Below are 20,008 nucleotides of genomic sequence, written 5' to 3'. Positions count from 1 at the left end.
ATTAAAATTAACAAAAATTCAAATAAGATAATTGCTGAAATATGATTGTAGGTTGCAAATTTGAATCCTATTTGTAAATAGAAAATATTTGAATTGATCATTACTTGAATATAGAATGATAATTCATAATTTTATTACTGTAAGTAAATTTTTCTTGGTTCAGGGTTTATTAATATGGGAATTTCGTTTTAGCTTCCGGTGAACCGCTTCGTACAGGAAATCGTGTAGCTGGTCCGTCTGAACGCCTCACATTATCATTGTTGTCTCCGATGCCGAATGAACAGGATTTTGCTGTTAACGTTTGCACAGTATTAGCCGCTGATCATTCTAACCGGCTTCCGTTGAGCACAACACCTCATATACTGGATTTCTTGCTAGCTCATGCTGGAGTTTATAATCACTGTGAGTAGACACTTAAATAATGTCTAAGATTTCAAGGAGTATTTATTTAAAGAAAACTATTTTTTTTTTAATATACAACACACTTATAATTACTTTCAACAACACACTCTATATTCTAAATTGTTATCTATTTTAAATTTGGAATGAATAGGAAAGTAATTTCAATGTTCATTTTGTGATATTTCGTTTATTTTTGAAATCTAGTTTTTTTTTTTTAAATAAATTGTAGAATTTGTTGAAATTTTTAATCAAATATCTAGGAACATACAAAGTTTCTCACTTCACTTTCACTTTATATTACTAACATAAAAACAGTCGCATAAATTTTTTTAAAAATTATATGTAAATTTATATTTATCTGAAAATATCTCACATTCATGATTATATCAAACCAGATAACTTAAAAACTAGTAAATATTACTAACTGTTATATTGGTACAGCATCCTTTTATAGAATTTTATATTGGCTTGAAGATAATGTGAAGTTAAATATCAATATAATAAATAATATCATAAAAAAAATCTATAATGTTTCAATGGATAAAGCTTAGTCCACATCTTTATATATTGTATAGGGTGTTCCTTAGTGTTTTAATTTGTGTCTGTGTGTACATAGTAAGTTCTAATGTAATATAATAAAAAAATATCATAATTAAACAATACATCTATACTGTTTCAATGGGTGGATATTAGTCCACATCTTTATATATTATATAGGGTGTTCCTTATTGTTTCTGATTTTAACTTGTGTCTGTATCTATATAGTATGCACTAATGTTATATATATTACAGCGAGCCTCCGAGATACAATCGGCCGTTCATACTTCGAATCTCGCGGTCGGTATCCCCACGAGTTCTGGTCGGAGCGAGCTGGTGGTGGCGGGGCGAGGGAACTGGCCGACGAGACGAAGTTCACCGGGGATCAACCTGAACTGGTCGTGCAGGCATTGGCTGCACATAACACACTCACGGATTGTCTGATGCTGGCTGGTGGTGAAGAAGAGAATATGGAGAAGATTGTTGAGGATGTATGAAACTTTTTTTTATTATATATTTTAAAGCATTACATGACTGTTGAAATACAATGACAATTGAGATTTTAACTTAACAGAAAATTTTTATTGATTGATCAATAATACCTTGCACTGTGTGTTCCTCCAATACAAGGCTATAAAATTTACCTCATTTCATCAATAACTAAAATCGCATATGATGTCAGGACACCGAGGATTGGGTGACGGAACCTTCAGAGGAAGATCAGCTGTTTGCTCCGACGTTACCAGGAGGCGCCACATGTGTTTACACACAACGTGTACTACAGATAGCTAGCATCGTACGAAGCCTGTCCTTTCACGAGGAGAATGTACAGTACTTAGCCAGGAATACCACTCTTATAAGGTTGGTAACGTTATTATTACTAGTGATGTGACGGATATCCGAAATTACTGAATCATTAAATATTTATCGTTTCGGCCCATCACTACAATGAAACTATATAGTTTCGATTTAATTTTTTTTTGTATTTTTAAGTAAAATGTAACGTCTACGTCCTATTACAGATTCTTACTGCTATGCGCTAACTGTTGGGTGGGAACTCTTCGTCAGAGCGGTCTAGACACGCTCGGTAACGTTGCTGCCGAGCTCATTATTAAAGTATGTATTCCAACAGAATATTTAATAATCTTTTACATAGAGAAATATTACATAACCATTATTGCAGGACCCCGCGACATGTTTGATATCTCGTCATGTTCTATCAACCATACAATCTGCGCTCGTATCTCAAGATCGTGCTAGAGTGTTGGCAGCACTGGAGCTCTTGAATAAATTGGCACAGAACGAAGTCAACGAGGAAGCATTACTCAAAGCATTGGAATCAAAAGTATGTAAAAAAAATATAAGTTTTTTGTATATTTTGTTCTAAGTTCCTAATCTTCAAGTAACTGAAATGAATGCTTCAATCGAATCTGAACATATTTATTAACCTTAAGGAATATTATATATCTTTATTAAAAGCCTTGATGTCACATCTCGTCTGCCCGTGATCACGGTTGCTGACAAGTAACCGAAACGTCGGGAGTATGTAGTTTTTTACAAAAATAAAGCACGCGTAGTATATCCGAAAAATATTAGTTTCATAAAAAAAAAGCCTTGATTTTGATGTGATTGTATCATAACGTTGTCTGTGAACTGTGTGTTTTAAAAATATATTCTCATCTTTGGCTGCAAACAATTTTTATTCACTCAAGTTTTTAATTATGTAAAGTAAATATCTTCAAATTTGATATTTTTTATTAATTTATATGTAAACTTCTGTGTTTCCTCAGGTGTATAGCGACGTGTGTGCTCTGCTCACCCTCCGTGATATAATGGTGTTGGTCTGCACCCTGGAGTGTGTATACGCCCTTACCGGCCTCGGAGACCGCGCGTGTGAGGCGGTCGCACGTGTACCGGGACTGCTACACACACTCGTCTCACTGGTTACTGTTGAGGTGTGTGTGTGTGTGTATGTGTGTGCGCGTGTGTGTGTGTGTGTATGTGTGTGCGTGTGTGTGTGTGTGTGTACGCACTCACCATTCAAATGATTCAAAACTGACGTAGATATAAAGTGCGGTATTATTTAATAAAACTTTGATTTATTTACAAATTCCGACTACTTTGGATTAAAGACAAAAAAAGGTTCCTTTTGATTCAGTTAGCTGTAATGCGACTTGCTATAGATGGACCAAAAAATATGACTTTGAAACTTTTAAGATTTCAGCCTGTATTATGAGAATTTTTAAAGCGTGTTGTACACAGGCTCAGAGCTACGGTCCCCGCGCGTGTATCCTCATGCGTGTGGTGGAGACGGTTAGCGGTCCGCCCGCGGTGGACCACGTGCAACCACACACAGTACAGAACAATATCGTATGTATAGTGTGTATACGGCCTTATATCATTATATTTTTATTTAGAAAAAAATGTATATTTCAATATAAGGAACTGTATAATTTCTTAAATTTAATTTAATATTCCATACAACATGTTCTTGTATGTCATTAGTTATGTCTTGTACCATTATTCTTATGACAGACTATAATCTGTTTATATTTCAAGTGTGTTCTAAAATTAAAATAATTGTCTTTTACACCGGAAACCCCAGCGAGTATGTTATCAAAAAAATTTAAGTATTTATATTGAATTTATATCTATTATAGTAGTTACATTATGTATATAAAACTATATCTATTGAAAGGGATTGTAATTAAGTGGTTACATAAAGTAAATTATCTGTTCTTCCTCGTTAACAATGTGATGTAATATAAAATTACTATAATTGTTATGTTTGCTGTACAGCCCTCCCAACAGGTTCAAGCCCCAAAGCCTCAAGTGGAACCCCCCGTGGCGTCCCCCGCAGCCGCCACCCACACACAGCCTACTACACTACAACAATCCCACATGCAACAACGTACTGTACAAGTATGAAAATTTTCAATTTAAATACATGCATCAACGAACTATTGTATTATGTACTGTCTGGCATACCTATGTGACGTATGAGTAGATGAGTAAATTGACTATTATAGAATCTAACAAAATTATAATTATAATAGGAAAACGAGCACTTCGCCCAAGCGTGGCTCCGCGCTACTTACGAAGCTCTGCCCGCGTCGGACAACAGCGCGTGCGATGCTGCGGACGTGTACAGGCAGTACCTCGCGTGCTGCACCAAACTGGCTCGCAAGGGAGTCATCGCACCAGCGCACTTCCCGCGACTTGTCAGGTAGGTTGTACCGCGACGGATCTACGGTAGCTCTACGAGGTGCTACGCTAAAATAATTCTACGAATGTTCTACTATTTTTGTAACCATTAGTATAAAAATTTGTTACTAATATTATCATTTTACTTTACTTTAATATAGTTATCGTCTCAAGGCGCTGGAATTAATTCTTATAATATATTATAGGACGGTGTTCGGCGGCACGGTTGGGCCAAACACAGTGAGCACTTCTACGGGTGAAACACAACATGTGTACATCGGCATACGAGCGAAGAACATAGCAAATAGAAGTAATCCGCCTGTTGGTATGTATATATATATACTAAATTAATATTTCGCAAGCCATAATTAATTTTTTTATATAAGTAACCAAAAAGTGGTTACAAAGCGAAATAAAATACTAATTTTTCTCTTATTTTATTCTATAAAAATTATTTATATATATGTAGTGCATGTATCATAGTGATATTTTATTTCTGTGACAGGTCCGTCGTCACCTATATTAAAAGCTCAACTCACTAACAAGCCGAGCGCGACCGTTGAAACAAAGCCGGTCGTGACGCAACTGCAGGTACTATCAAGTATATTAAAATAATTCAAACATGATAAACATAGTACCTATGGTACTATCGTACACTCGTGTACCTTGTGTACTATTAAAAAATGTCCGTAAAAAGAATATTTTGGTCATACCTATTTATTTCTGTCTCTATTTATGTTATAATTATCTTCTTGCGAAGTTAAATCGTGTTATAACATCTAAAATTTGAATTATATCGAACATTTCTATTATACATTGACTATCTGGCTAAACAAGAGGATTTCTCAAAACCATATATACAGCTGTATTTTATATAAAATTCCGTCTATAGAGAGTCCTCATGACATTTCATTAGCTCGCCCAAGACAACTATAACACACCCTGTATATAATATTTATGTTACTGTCAACAGACGCCAGCGCAGACCGCGGACAACAGCAACACGTCGCTTATCAAACACCTGTTAGCGCACAAAGTAAGCGCTGCTCACACACACGTAAGTCTACTAACAATACTAACTATACGAGTATCGAACATTTCATTTAAACACAGATTTTGTTCTTAATCTGGATTCAGTCGATTTTTTTTTAAAGGAAAATGTCATTTGAGTATGATTCTAGAGAACTCACTGCCATTACGATGGCTGTTATCGAAATGGTAAAACTTTGTGATTTTAATAGATCGCATGAATGCAAACATAGTGACGTAGTGGCATGGAATAATGACTAACAGTTGGAATATTAGGGCATGATCTGAAAAATGCTTTGAACGCATGGAGAGTTTATTCGATGAATTATTTTTTTTTGGTAAAGCCTATATTTTATTTGTCACGTAATATTTTTTATGTACGTATGTGTCAGGTCGCCCAGAGACAGCAAAGCCAACAACGTCTACCGACCTCTGGAACAGTGGTTGTACAAACATCTACAGCGGTAATTAGATAACATTTTCATATTATATGTATTTTAAATAATTGTTAATGTATTTTATTAAAAATTTCGATTGTTTTGCTAAGTTGTTTTTCTAACATAAAGTTAAATAAATGTTCCGCGTTCATCGTCCTGTCCTGATTCAAACAAAAATAATTTTACGCACTTGATACTAGTGTATAAAATTCATCTTGTAAATAATATTATATAAATGTTACTTATCTAAATTTAATTACCTTTAATTACAGACATCGCTCCAGAATATGGAGGTGGATCCAGAAGCGCTCATCAAATGTACGACGATAATACCCGGAACCGTCACCAGCACATCTGTTCAGGAGAAGGTGCTTATTAACATACATATGATATACACAGACAGACAGAGACACTAACAGCACCTTTAAGACGATGTCTTACAAACTACACACGGAGCGTTTACAGTATTTCACTCATAAACCTTTGTCGATACTGTCATGTGCAAACAGAAAATATTTATTATACTTATTTGTATTAAATTTTCAATAAAATTATGAGTTGAAGTAATAAAGCTAAAATTTTATATTGTCCATCAACAGGTAGGTTCATATACATTTGTACATACGAGAGGTTTTTTATCGCAAATATATATTTACAGATTGTAGTGAGCGCTTCCGACGAAGTTATGGGTATGTTTTTATAAGACAATATAATATACACATACACACACATACACACATATAATATATACATACACACATGTAGACGTTATCTTAAGCTGTTGTGATATCATTTAAATGAAACTAATATTTTTCTGATATACTACGCGTGATTTATTTTTGTAAAAAACTACATACTCCCGACGTTTCGGTTACTTTTGAGCAACCGTGATCACGGGCGGGCGAGATTTGTCCCGAAAAATATTAGTTTCATTTAAATGAATAAAACTCGCGAAAGTCTTAGATCTCATCATTGCGATGTCAACAAAATAAAGTTACTAAAGTTTTAAAACAGAAATAACCATATTGTTAATATAGTTATAAAGTGAGAGACATCAGGTAGTTGTAAATGAATTTAATGTTTGTTTACAGTACAAAAAGACGAACCAGTTCAAATACAGATAGACGATCAGGCTCAATTGACTATAGTGAGTGTCATTTATATTGTGGGTTAAATTATTATTTTCTTGGTTATTGTACTTCTAATGACATAGTACTCTTAATATAGAAAACAGCACAGAACAAGATGCTGGCTGATCTCCTTGAGAAAAAATCAAACCCACCAGTACAGGTTGTACAGATGGGACAACAAATAAATGCACCAACTATACAAATAACGGAAACAGGACAAATAGTTCAAGTTAAATCGGAAAATATGATACAGTTATCGGATTCCGTACAACCGAGCGCGCCGTTTTTTCAAATTAAGAACGAGCAAGGACAACTGATACAGATCAAAAACGACCAAGGACAGATTATACAACTCAAAAGCGACCAATTACAGGGCATGATTCAAATTAAGAACGACCAAGGTCAGATCGTACAGATTAAAAATGACAATCTAGCACAGTTATTACAGTCTGGTGTTATACAGAAGAATGAGAAGGACATAGCGGAAAGTGTTGTGACGGATCACTCGTATACGGAACCACCGAACAAGAAAATCAAAGTCGAAGACAAGGCAGAGGTAAGAGAAATATAAATACAGATAAAAATGTATGAACTATATAGGATGTGCTAATATCATCTATATTCTTAAAATAATTTTCACTTTCTAGTAGAAAGTTTCTGCCGATTTAGCAAAATCCTTTGTCGATTTTTTCTTGTTATTGTTCTACTATATAAATTCTGACCATCATTTTATGAGTTTGAAAGAATTCTTACGACAGGTACACAAGTACTTAAATTTTTATTAATTTGCTTTAGGTAAAAACTTATCAGACAGACTAAATTTATGTTATTTATTTATTTATAAAATATTTAATACACAATATATCACAATATTAAAACTATTTTCTTCATATATATTTATATTATATTGTGTGTAGGGCTGTTTAAAGTTATTAATAATTTTGTTACACAAATAACATGAGTGTAGAATCCCCCGGAAAGCGTTTCAAAGACTGCTGCCAATCTGTACGCGGCCTTAGCTGCCAGCCTCCAGGATGAAGACGATCTGGTGAGTCGGAGTATTTATGATGCTACTGGGATGTTGCTTGATACTATTTAGGAAAAATACAATAATACAATTACAACTTAATGTATATAGCAAATTTTGTCTAATACATAGAGATAAACAAATTCATAGAATGAAAGAAGTGCTTTAATTGTTTGAAATTAATAACATTTTGGTTAGTTATAATTTTAATGATAGTTTTTGAGAGAATTATATATATATATATTTACAAATTGTTCACAAACATCATAGAATGACTTAATATTATAATGTTATTCAGGGTTTATAAGTTAAATAATACTTGTTAATTTACATTTGATAAATCTAGAATTAAAAAAAATTATTTGCAATAAAATTAAAATTGCTAAAATGATTTAAAAATGTGCCCTAAATTGGTAAATCTTCATATGTAATTGATATTTGACTGATTTAAATATTTTTTCCTCCAAATAAATGTATTTTTTTGTATCGGTGCTTGTGTCGAGGGTAGATAAGAGATTGTCAAGCAACATTCCAGTAGCTATGTCACATCAGTTCAAGAGGCAGCAAAATTATTTTAATAAAGTATTTTTGTTTGAATTTGCTTTCATGTCTTTACTTAAGCGGACGAGAGGGATTATATTCTCCGGAACCTTGATAGCTAAGGTTTATGATATAATAATATATAATGTACATTTTGTTTTCTATTTACATGAATGTTGTTAATTAATTAAATGTTCATTCACACAAGTGGAATTGGAAATGTTATTTTCTGTATTAAAACCAGTAGTGTGGATCCTCTTAGTACTGGTTAATCATATTTTTTCGTTTCTTTGCTTATTTTTTTTTTTAGCCTAACTTATGTATTATCTGTGGTAGGGTCGAATAAATGCGACCAACAGCTTATATATTTTTTCCCTGTGTGTACATGGTATTGTAACTCTATTTCTGTCGTAGCTTCCACCGAAACAAGAACCCGTGGATGTTATTCAGCCATCAGTATTAGTCGGTACTCCGGAGAACCAATCAGTTTTGATACAAGAACCTATATTACAGGTATGTTTGAACAATATAACATTATAACAAATATGAGATAAAAAACTAGATTTTAGACTTTTTTCAAATGGTTATACCTCTGATAAAAATGACCGTATCAGAAAAAAAAAAATTAGTTAAATTGAAAAAAAGCGACTTCAAACAAAAAAATCTGAAAAGGAAAACTAAGTTTTTTACTATGTAGATGGTATTATGATGAATTATTGAATCGAAACTATGTAATTATTATTATGTGCGTGCGTGTGTGTCCGTGTATGTATGTCTGTGGTGTCGTAGCTCTAAACAGTTCAATTACACGACTAAGGGATTCTCGCGTGCCAGTACAATTGTAAAATATTAATTATTGCGTAAGGTTGTTTTAAAAAAATACAACGTTATTTCGTTGTTCAAAGATATCAAAAAAATTCACGAGAAAATCTCATATTTCGTTATCTTCCTAGTTATTGAAACATTAAATCTAAAAAAATATCTAAATATGGCTTTGATTAAAATTTAAACGAACTAAATGAAAACTTGCAAATAACATAAAATAGTTTAAAGCAAGAAACAAAATTGTTTACTGTGGCAAGTTCTATAATACTGTGTATGTTGTAAGGTGCAGCAACCAACATTACAAGTGCAACAACCAACATTACAAGTGCAGCAACCGTCGTTACAAGTGCAGCAACCCACGATACAGATGCAGCAACCGGCGTTACAGGTACAGGTGCGTTATTTATATTTATATATTGTCACAAATTATTGTAATGAAAATGTGTGAATTATTATATATTATAAACATTTTTCTTTAATATCTCTATTTGAATGCTCACGTCATCTGTAGGTACAGCAGCCCTTACAAGTTCAACAGCCGATGCTGCAAGTTCAACCAATGGATGTACAGAATATCATGTCCCAGGCTGGACAGATTATATTGCAGGGTATACATTAACATAATTAATAATTCTCTCTAACCACTATTATATAATTTCTTTTGCTCCTTTGTATAAGGGCTATAATAATGATCTTTATTTATATTCTATAGAAAAACAGGTCGCTACTCAGCAGACGCAGTTTGTACAACAGCCCATGCAACTTATAGCAGCACCAAGCACATCACAAGGTAAGTTTTATTTAATATATACATGAGTGTAAATACATAGTTATACATACATAGTTTTTAATATTAAATAATAATATTTTCCTTTTATTCAAGGTGGTTTGAGTTACATAGCGCAAAACATACCCGGTAATATGATGCAGAAAACCATCATAATAGTTCAGGGTACTGGAGGTGGTCCTCTCACACTAACGGTATGTAACGAAAGTTTTATATAAATATCTTATAAGTTTCCCGATTCATGTGAAACAATCTTATTGTATGCATATTTTTTACAGTCGTAACCAATTTGAGAAAAGAAAATATATTTTTGATGAACAATATTTTTATATATACAATGTGTTTAGTAATAGTCTTTGAAATATATTTAAATTACATAAAAAGGTTAACAATCCCTCTGGTTTGGACGAGGCCACGCTAAACTCGCTCATAGCGCAGGCGACTGAGGCGATAACACAGCAGCAAATTATTCAGGTTACTCACTCGATGACTGCCGCACTAACCTCAATAACATTTGTTCAATTTTGCTATTTGCTATTTCTGTTTTAGGTCATTTATAGTATATTCGCTATTCTTTATCGTTAATTTCTGTTATTTTGTTACAAAAATACAAAATTATTTATTTTTGTGCCTCTCTAACCTAAAGCAATATTAACAAATTTTTTTTGCTTCTGTTCTTTATTAGGACATTTCTTTGTTATGTATTCAATGTTCTTTTTCTGCAATTTTATTTCTTTCTTGCCATGGTATCCATAAAAGACTATGTACACACAAGTTTATTCAGGTTACTCGCATAACTGCTGCACTAGCCTTAATAACATTTACTCTATATTGCTATTCGTTTTTTTCTTATTTTTTTGTTGCCATTTATTTGTCTCGTTTGTATTGTTATCGCCTTCATCTATCGCTACTCTCTTGGATTTAATACAGAGCCATATAATTCCTCATAAAGCTCATCGCTAGCTGCCGCACTAACCTCATTAATGCCTGCTATTCTTTTTGGTTATTTGTTCTTTATTATTGAGACACCTATTAGTCTATATATGTATGTTTTAATTTATCATTCATTACATATTTTTTGAAGTTTTTAACGCAATAAAATTCTATACTTTCTGTATTTTTCTCTTCTTATCTTAAGAAAATGTCCAGTGTTGTTCACCTATTTTTAATGTTAGCTATTTTGTTCAGTGTAGGTTATAAATTTTTCCTTTTTGCTGTTGTTTCTCGGGAAATTTCTGTTTTGCTTTGAAAAATAATTTACTGTCTTGATTTTATTATCTAGCAGTAATTTGGTTTATCTGCCCGCATTTTTTATATTTTATCACATTTTTTAAGCATCTTTCTACAACTTTTTTCCTTCTTTTTAACTTCAATTTTGGACTAGAAGTCTCTTTCTTCCCTCACTGGGTGGTTTTATAACACATTTTATAAAACTTAATATTTTAGTTTTTTTAGTTATTTATATGTAGAGAAATGTCTTTCAAGGGATCTTTCTAAAATGCCAGAATATTGTCATTGCTTATTATATGATTATTTATAATGGTTGATTAAACAACCGAAAAATATGTGCAATTGAAAGTTTATGTATAAGTATTTATTAAAAAAGACCATCAGCATTTTAAATATATAATATATATATATATATAATATATTTTTTTCTCTTCTCACATCTTGACTTTTTAATACCATTTGTACACATTAATCTTCTCTTAATAATATTTTTTTTTAATATATAAATTATATGTGAGTAAAATTTCTAGTATCTAGCAATTTAGTGTAACGTGTAAACTTATATTTTGATTTTGCATTAATAGAACATAGCTATCTTAATCCTCCGAGCTTATAATTTTAATTTAAATCCACTAAAATGTTGCTTAATTTATTGCTATACTTTGTCCCAATATGCAACGCTTTAAATTTACTTTTGAAATTTTATTAAAGTATATAATAATGTTTTGTTTCATTAACATGTGATGTGGTTATTAAATATCTGATGATAATGATGATGTGATACAGAACTCAGGAGTGATACAATCACAAAGGGTGATAGTCAGTCAGTCAGCGCTAGTCAGCTCGTCACAACCCATAATGCTGAAAACTTCCATCACACAGGTTCATGGTTGCATGGCTTTGTAGATATGGGGAGGGGAGGGGATTATGGTGGTCGTATTATGATAATTTAAAAAAGACCTATAGATACTTTTTTGATTTAGTAGACTATAAAAAAATTGTTTTTTTTTTTTGGTACCATACTTTTGTTATCAATAACAATAAAAATAATGAAGATTTTCTTTTGTAAATACGATTTATGATTTAGCATGTATATGTAAATGCACCATTTATGTCGGTATTGGGTTTTGGGTCTATTCGTATCTTCTTTGCAAACGAATGAAAATAATGTATTTTTTCTTCATATATAGAATCCACCTCAACTGACGCCAAGCCAGCAACCTATAATAACATCTCAACCACAACCTCACAAAGCACAAATCGTTAACCCTCAACAAATCGTCGTCACCCAAAAACAACCACCTGGTATAATAAGTACGTCATCTGGCAACCAGATCGTTAGCACTATAGTTGGTAGCAACCAGCAAATAATCCAAGGAAATCAGCAGTTACTTCAGGGTAACCAACAAATAATAGCGGTTTCCAACAACCAGCAAATAATAGTTAACACTCCAATGAAACCAACTCATAGAGTTGTCCAAGCATCAAGGAACCAGGTTACAACAGTTGTGACCAGTAACCAGGCTGTCGTCACAACTGATACAAAAACTGTTCAGAGTTCAGCGGTGAGTTTAATGATAGCTTGTTGTTATACTAAGGTTTTTTTTTGTTTATATTATATTATGTTTCAGAAACCTCAATCGGTGATGCGACAGGTTATAACTCGACAACCAGTCATGGTCGGCAATACCAAGATCGGTGACAAAGAAATGGTGGTCACGCAACCTGTAACTGAGGTGATTAAAGTAAAACCTATTTAAGCACGTTGTTTGGGAGTGATCTTAATGTTTGACGAGGCAAATAGAAGTTGAGAGGGAGATATATGTATATACATATATATTAGTTAAGTTAGAAAGAGATAGTATTACTTTAGGAGCAAGAGAGAACGGTCCGAACACACATTTCGGTGTTCTCGGTCTCTCTTTCATAGCTAAAGAAGTGTAATTCCTTCGTGTAGACTAGAGAACAAATGTTTTTTTATTCCTATTTCGCCCTTTTTTGGTTTTATATAAAATAAACGTTTATAATGTCAATTTCATAGGAATTATTTTAATTATTACAATAGAAAAGAGTTAAAAATAATAAATAAAAAAGACTGGATCTCGCATTGAAGTTTAGAAGGAAACCGTTAATGTTGGGTCAAAAAGTGGTACGGTGTCTGAAATTGCAGTGCCATCTATCGGGAAATAAACAGAGTTCCAGTTAAATTAGCTTATATCTATTTTTTCCGTGTTTTATGACCTGTATTATTGTAAAGAATAATTAAAATCTATTCAATAGTTTTTATCTCAAAGCGAAAAGAACATCCATCTATACAAGATTTCATTTGTAAAATATGGATAGGATTTGTACTAATACGTTACTTGTCATAGAAGATTCAACAACCAAAGAAGATAGAAACTCCACCGCCACAGACGCCACTTCAGACACAGCCGCCTACGACGCCAGGGTCTGAGGACACGCCCTGGATCTGTCACTGGAGGGGATGCGGGAAGTAAGGCTATAGAAAAATATATTATAGATCATACAAATAACAAGCAACACTTTGTTAATCTACATAAATACATTTGTATATGAATTTGATTTAAAAATATTTGACATCTTAGGTCGGTTATATTTTTGTCACTTTTACAGGTTGGTATAATTCCTTACTGCGAGATAATAAAATATTAAAATGTGATTTTTGAACTCGACTTGCCTTAGATTTGAGACTTTAGACAGGCTTATGTATATAGTAACCATTGAAAGCAGTATCTAATTTTGTCAAATATATGCCTACTAATAAAATAAGATTTCTGCATGCTAACTTTACTCAATGATTCTTATAATTTTTATATTAATTACTCAGCCTAAGGAAAAAATGTCATAATTAATGTATTTACTATATGTTATTATATTTTATACATTGTCTTAGAACTTTCTCAATTCATATAGTATATATTAATGAATAGTTCGCTACAAAACTTTTAACTGTAATATAAGTTGATAATATAGTATAATCTGTGTCATATTTCTCGAACGTTCTTAAATTATTCACACTACACCACATAGAAGACCCAAATATTTTAATGTATGCGATTTATACAGTCTGAAATAAGTTTTCTAGAAAATTCTCAGCTTAGACTTGATTTATAGTAGACGTCGAAAATATTTTTTAATATAATTTTCTTTGTTCTAGAAACTTTCCCCACTTTCAGATTTGTGTTAAAAGTTCTAGAACTTTTTTTAACCTTCACGTACTAGTTCACAACTAATATTACACATAATTTCCAGAACGTTCTCCAGTTCGTCCGAGGTGTTCACTCACGTGGCTCGGACCCACTGTCCCAGTACAGCCGGCGGTGAAGCCCCCTGTATGTGGCTAGACTGTGATCGAGTCCCACGGAAGACATTTGCCTTACTAAACCATCTCACTGACAAACATTGTACTCCAAATGTGAGTATACACACATATACCGTCACAAAACACTATAACACACATTCATACAAGTACGCGCACATCACCAAGCACACACACACACGTACTACGTACAGACACATACATATACACACACGAAGTTACAATCATACACAGACATAACAACGTAGCCACTAACGTTATCAATGGCATATTTTTTTCTTCCACATAATAGATTATGTTAAGTGTTATGAGAAGAAAAAATTGTCAATTTTTCTTGTTTAATGCCGTATATTGGAATGATTTTTAGTTGTGGTAATAATCAATCACCAATTAATTGAATATTTAAGGTAATATAAACGAAATCCTTTGCTTACCGACACATATACTTTCCATTATTTTGTATTATGTAATTATTATTACTTTGAGTTAATATCCTCTGAGTATAATAAGTTAAATATGTTAATATACATAGGAAACCTATTCGTACACTTTCGTGTAAAATTTTGTACAGACATAGTTTTTGTATAAACAAGTAACATCCATACAATATAAAACGTGTTCAGTGTCGATTGTGAAAATATTACAATTTTAACAAAAAAAAAAAAAAAAATATTTACAGTTATAATATATAAGAAAACATCTTAAATAAATGTCAATATTTATATCTATGAAATAAAATCGCAGGCTCTCAAAGCAATATTCAATTCCCGTCGTCACACCGCGAGCGAGGCCGAGTCTGGTAAGCCTATGTCAGTGGGATATCCGCCGAACGCAGCGTTGGCGGCCTTGAACAAACACGCGGCCGATATGTTCAATCCCAGGGAGCTTATGGTGAGCTTTATTATATACGACACAAGGTACAATTTTGTATGTGCACCCGTATGATATATGATCTGTTTTCATTTATATATTAACATGAGAGTTGATGTTTATTTTTTTTTTATATAAAACAAGAGAATAAGATTCTTTCTCATCATATATCTGATATACAAAATGCTGTTTAAATTCTAAATCACAATATCACCTTCTAGTTAAAAAAAAAAGTATTTTAGTGTGTCACATTAACCTTTGTATAACACCAAGTTAAAGTCACACAGTATATTATATATATTGTAATGGCACTAATCTGTCCGTGTGTTTAGCACCGGGCCGATGTGACCCGCACGCCGGACGCTTCGGTGAGACAAGTTTGTGGCTTTGTAACGGGTTTTACGAAAATGTGTCTTATTATTATTATATACTAGGTCTAAATTAGAATGATATATATATTTTTTAAATTTCTTAATTTTTATGTTTATTATATTCGGACAGTTATTTTTAAATAGTTTGAAGCAAAAAGTTTTCTAGGTTACAATGTAATATCGTACGTGGAGTGTCATCAGTAGCCTGACGACGGGTTTTCAGCGTCCTATACGGGATGTTCACAGTTTTTCAATTATAAACCTATATTGATAATATCACATACATGATTTGATAAAAACTGAAATCGCTCAGTATTTAGTTTGCAAACACACTTGTTGTAAGGATACTGATTAAGCTTACTCCTGCATCATAGAAAAGTATTATTGATGTGTCATATATTGAGAATCTCTATTTTTTTTTGTAATTAAAATTCCTGTTATATGTAGAACATAACTACTTGTAACTATTTTCCTTTCGCCTTAATACGAATTAGCATGATCTACGTCTTCAACTAAACACTGTCAGTTTAACGTATTTCTGCTATGAATCGTCGGTGATGGAAGTACGCCATGATTTATGTATTAAATACCATAAAACTAATAGTGTTTTGGTGAATAAATAATAATGTAGTGACGTTAGCAGTAGATTATACAGGGTGTTACTTTTTCGTATGTATGAATATGAATATAAATTCTCAATTCTATAGTTAGTTTTTTATTGGTAATTTTTTCGTGATTCCCGTTACGCCTTTCGCTAAGCACATAGCTATTTTGTGTCCATTTGTTTTGCAGCTTTGTTTTAATTAATTTGGTCTACTAAAGAATTTGTGTGTGTGTGTGTGTTTTTTTTTATCTGTGTGTTTTTTTGTGAATAATATATCATGTACAGGTTTTGAATTTTATTTTTGCTTGCTTTTGTATTTCTGTCTCAATTCCGCAGAGTATGGTAGTTCAAATTACGGTTGAATTTTTTGGACACGCTGTATAAAGGAGTAAATGAAAATCTACCCGCATACCGTACTCTGTTGAAGTTTAATATCGCTATATATATGTTATATTTCTTTTAATATAATAATATCTAATAGGTATTATTGTTTTATGTACAGGATGAAAACGAAGGCCCAGTTACGAAAAGCATTCGACTAACAGCGGCACTTATTCTCAGAAACATAGTTATTTACTCAAACACTGGTAGAAGGTAAAAATATTAGCTACGTATAAAATTATTTGTATTTAAATAGTTTTACTTGAATTAAAGTAAATGATTTATATCAACAAAAAGTATAAATTTTTATGATTATTTTGTTTGTTTATTTGTAACTTGGATTTATTAATATCGTTATGTTATATATATATCAATACTATAGTTTTATTGAGAATTCACACTTAAAATGCCGATACCATTTAGTCGATATATCTGATTGGAAAATTTCTTCATTTAATATGTGGTTTGTGTAAAAATAATATAATTTCAGATTACTACGTTCATACGAAGCGCATTTGGCGTCAATAGCCCTCAGCAATGTGGAGGCATCGCGAACTATCTCCCAAGTTCTGTACGATATGAACAATATATGAGACTCGCTTTAGGGGCAGAAGCCCGACGTGTGACAGTTCGGCTGTACGGGAATTGTACGATAATACAGGACAATCGTTTGCACTACGACATGGAAAAAATTGTTAAGGCTGTGTTCGCTCACACGACTGGAACATTCAGAGTGATTTAATACATCATGTTTTTATGTGTATTATATATTAAAAAATCATTATACGTGAAATCTGTGTCACTTGTATACTCGTGATATATGAAGGGGTTTTAATTATCAAGTAAGGCGACATTTCCATAGACTTATATCAATTCAAGTACTAATCTATACGCTTACTCTAAGTTCTCGTGATCACACTACATACGAAGCGTTTCCCGTTTCTCATTCATTAACCTAATAAGTGCTGTGCGATGATTTATGAATGAAAAACTTTGTACGCTGTTTATGTAGTGGGACTTTGGAAACTAAGAGTAAGGATATAGATGAAACATTTAGTTAGCTCGTGAGTTTACGAATTGTATCGTGAACTTAACATTCGAACGGTAAGTATTCTAAATAAAATCATTAATAAGTAACAATGAAGATATAAAATTTATATTTTTGCATTTATAATACTTGTATGCAATAATATTAATTATATATAAATATAGCTGAGACTGAACGTGTAGTCTAAGAGCTAATAATTGATCCGAGTATGTCTGTTTATTTATAGTATATGTGTAGAATATTTTATTTTTAAGCTACGTTTGTGTTTTTTTTTTTTTTGTAATATTTTAACGAGCTAGTATTACTTGTAATTTAACTTTCCTCTAATACTACGCGTCCATTTTAAATGGATAGTTTTAATTTTTGATCAATCGTATATATCGTATACCTATTTTTCAATAAAATTTATCAACATTGAGAGTTGTGAGGATTTTTTTTTCAGTAATTTATATGTCATTAACGAAAGATTTTTTATTCCGTACTTAAGGGGCAGCTTTAAAGTTGAATTAACATCAACACAACCGAGTTATGAGTCGAAGCATTGTTTAGTTTAGTTGTTATAAGATATATTGTAATCTAGAATTGTATAAATAAAGTAATTTGTGATTTTGTATACATTATTCATTTTTTTCGTCATCACATAACCTGATCTAATTACTTTTATGTTTTACTTATAAATAGTAGGGGATTCCAATCGGGAGTTTTGGAAGTGACACGAGCTGAGCAGTTTAATATTAGTAAAGAATTTTTATAGTCTGTTAAGAAAGCTAATTAAGTGTGGTCCCTCATCAGAGTGACGTAGGTCTATAGCGGCCGATAAGACGAATAAAGGTAAATAAACAAAACAACGAGCGCCTGAGATTAAAATAAAACAAAAAAAAAAAAATCAATAGAAAAACAAATTAATGACATTAGCCTGACTTTTTGTTTTGAAGGACGAAATGCCCTAAACTTTGTGCAAACATTCCAGATAACAGATGAACAAGACGAAAACTATAGTCTGTTACGCGATTGACTGACAGATAGAAGTTTGACAGAAATAAAAAAAAATACCTATAGAATAGACAGAACTGGCTTTAAAATCTTGCCTGTAATTTTACGTAAAATAAGAAATAATTAATAAATGTAATACAGACTTAAAAAAATAGAAGACAAAGCAGGCAGAATATTCTTAGGATTGAACTTATCTATAAGGTCGAATGAAAAAAAGGTAAAAATATTATCTCTGAAGAAAGAGATGACAGACGCTTACTTTTTATGAAGTGGAATCAGAGTTTTACTATTTAACCTTTAGCAAAACACGAAATAAATTTAGTCTGACATTACCTAGTCATATTTTAATTTTTTTTTTGGCAAAAATTAATAACAAAGTCATACATTGTCAATCTTTGCTCTTTTTCACGAGAACAAGACTGCAAGAACAGAGAGATTGCACAAAGGCAACAATATCTACTAGGTCTTTAAGACTTTCAAATGTACGCCCACATACCATCGCAGGGTTTCTTTGTGTGTTTGTGATGATAATATTTTTATACAACATTTTCTATCTCTATTAACTTGTCATCCGAAATAACACCCGGAATACGATTCTGTAAAATATATATGTAAAAAAACCATTTACTAGAACGTCTTAGCGTCCATCTGAAAAGATGAAGTAAAATCTGATGAGATTTTAGTAAATAACACTTTACTTCGTACAATGTCGTACAGGCGGTTAGTTGTTTTGAAAAAATATTGTTTAGCCACAATCTCTATCGAGTATAAAAAATGTTAAGTCATTATAAAAAAAAAACGAAGATAAAGTAATTTCTCTTATTGAGAATGTATCCTTTTTTGAAGTTTGTTAAAAATATTTTGTTATAAAAGTGAAACTCGACTATAAATAGACATTTTAACAAACTCAAAGTGTCATCTGTAAAGAGTTTTCGATTGATAAGGGTATTGTTTCACGGGACGCTGGCTTTGAATTGACAATTCCTGCATAATTTCGAAATTGGAAAATACATTATATAAAACCTTAACATAAAACAATTTCAATTTCTATCTAACAACATAATTTATAACATGGCAACCACTGATTTGACTTTATTAATGAAACAGACAAGATATTCTGTAATTAAATTTTGCGTAAGATCCTGAATAAGACAGAAAGCCTTAATCACATTGGCTCAAAGTAATCCTCTCTTAATCTTTCTTGACATGTGTCGCAATATTCACGACACGTTAGTAATTTTATAATTCATGAC

At 32.0% G+C, this 20,008-nt stretch overlaps 1 protein-coding gene across 8 annotated transcripts; it reads left to right on the top strand.

Moving 5' to 3' along the window:
• Positions 1–196: 196 nt before the first annotated feature.
• Positions 197–18,377, top strand: LOC116774255 (AT-rich interactive domain-containing protein 2). 8 transcript variants are annotated; one of them, XM_061524840.1, is made up of 33 exons: positions 197–402; positions 1,195–1,430; positions 1,622–1,800; positions 1,962–2,055; positions 2,123–2,284; positions 2,730–2,894; positions 3,202–3,309; positions 3,739–3,861; positions 3,996–4,165; positions 4,350–4,468; positions 4,649–4,734; positions 5,117–5,179; positions 5,565–5,636; positions 5,882–5,977; positions 6,268–6,298; positions 6,701–6,756; positions 6,837–7,295; positions 7,707–7,787; positions 8,721–8,819; positions 9,415–9,525; positions 9,643–9,739; positions 9,844–9,921; positions 10,015–10,112; positions 10,303–10,392; positions 11,935–12,030; positions 12,339–12,713; positions 12,780–12,884; positions 13,521–13,642; positions 14,422–14,584; positions 15,233–15,379; positions 15,691–15,726; positions 16,836–16,927; positions 17,205–18,377. In XM_061524840.1, the coding sequence occupies exons 1-33, from the start codon at positions 270–272 to the stop codon at positions 17,305–17,307; spliced, it is 4,245 nt and encodes a 1,414-aa protein (XP_061380824.1). In that variant the 5' UTR covers positions 197–269; the 3' UTR covers positions 17,308–18,377. The 8 variants fall into 8 exon arrangements, with proteins under 8 accessions (XP_061380824.1, XP_061380823.1, XP_061380822.1 ...); XM_061524839.1 differs by having other exon boundaries at positions 5,117–5,200; positions 9,421–9,525; positions 9,649–9,739; XM_061524838.1 differs by having other exon boundaries at positions 5,117–5,200; positions 9,421–9,525.
• The last annotated feature ends 1,631 nt before the right edge of the window (positions 18,378–20,008 follow it).

This window comes from Danaus plexippus, chromosome 26 (genome assembly GCF_018135715.1).
Source record: "Danaus plexippus chromosome 26, MEX_DaPlex, whole genome shotgun sequence".
Lineage (NCBI taxonomy): Eukaryota > Metazoa > Arthropoda > Insecta > Lepidoptera > Nymphalidae > Danaus > Danaus plexippus.
This window is presented reverse-complemented; position numbering and strand designations above follow the sequence as displayed.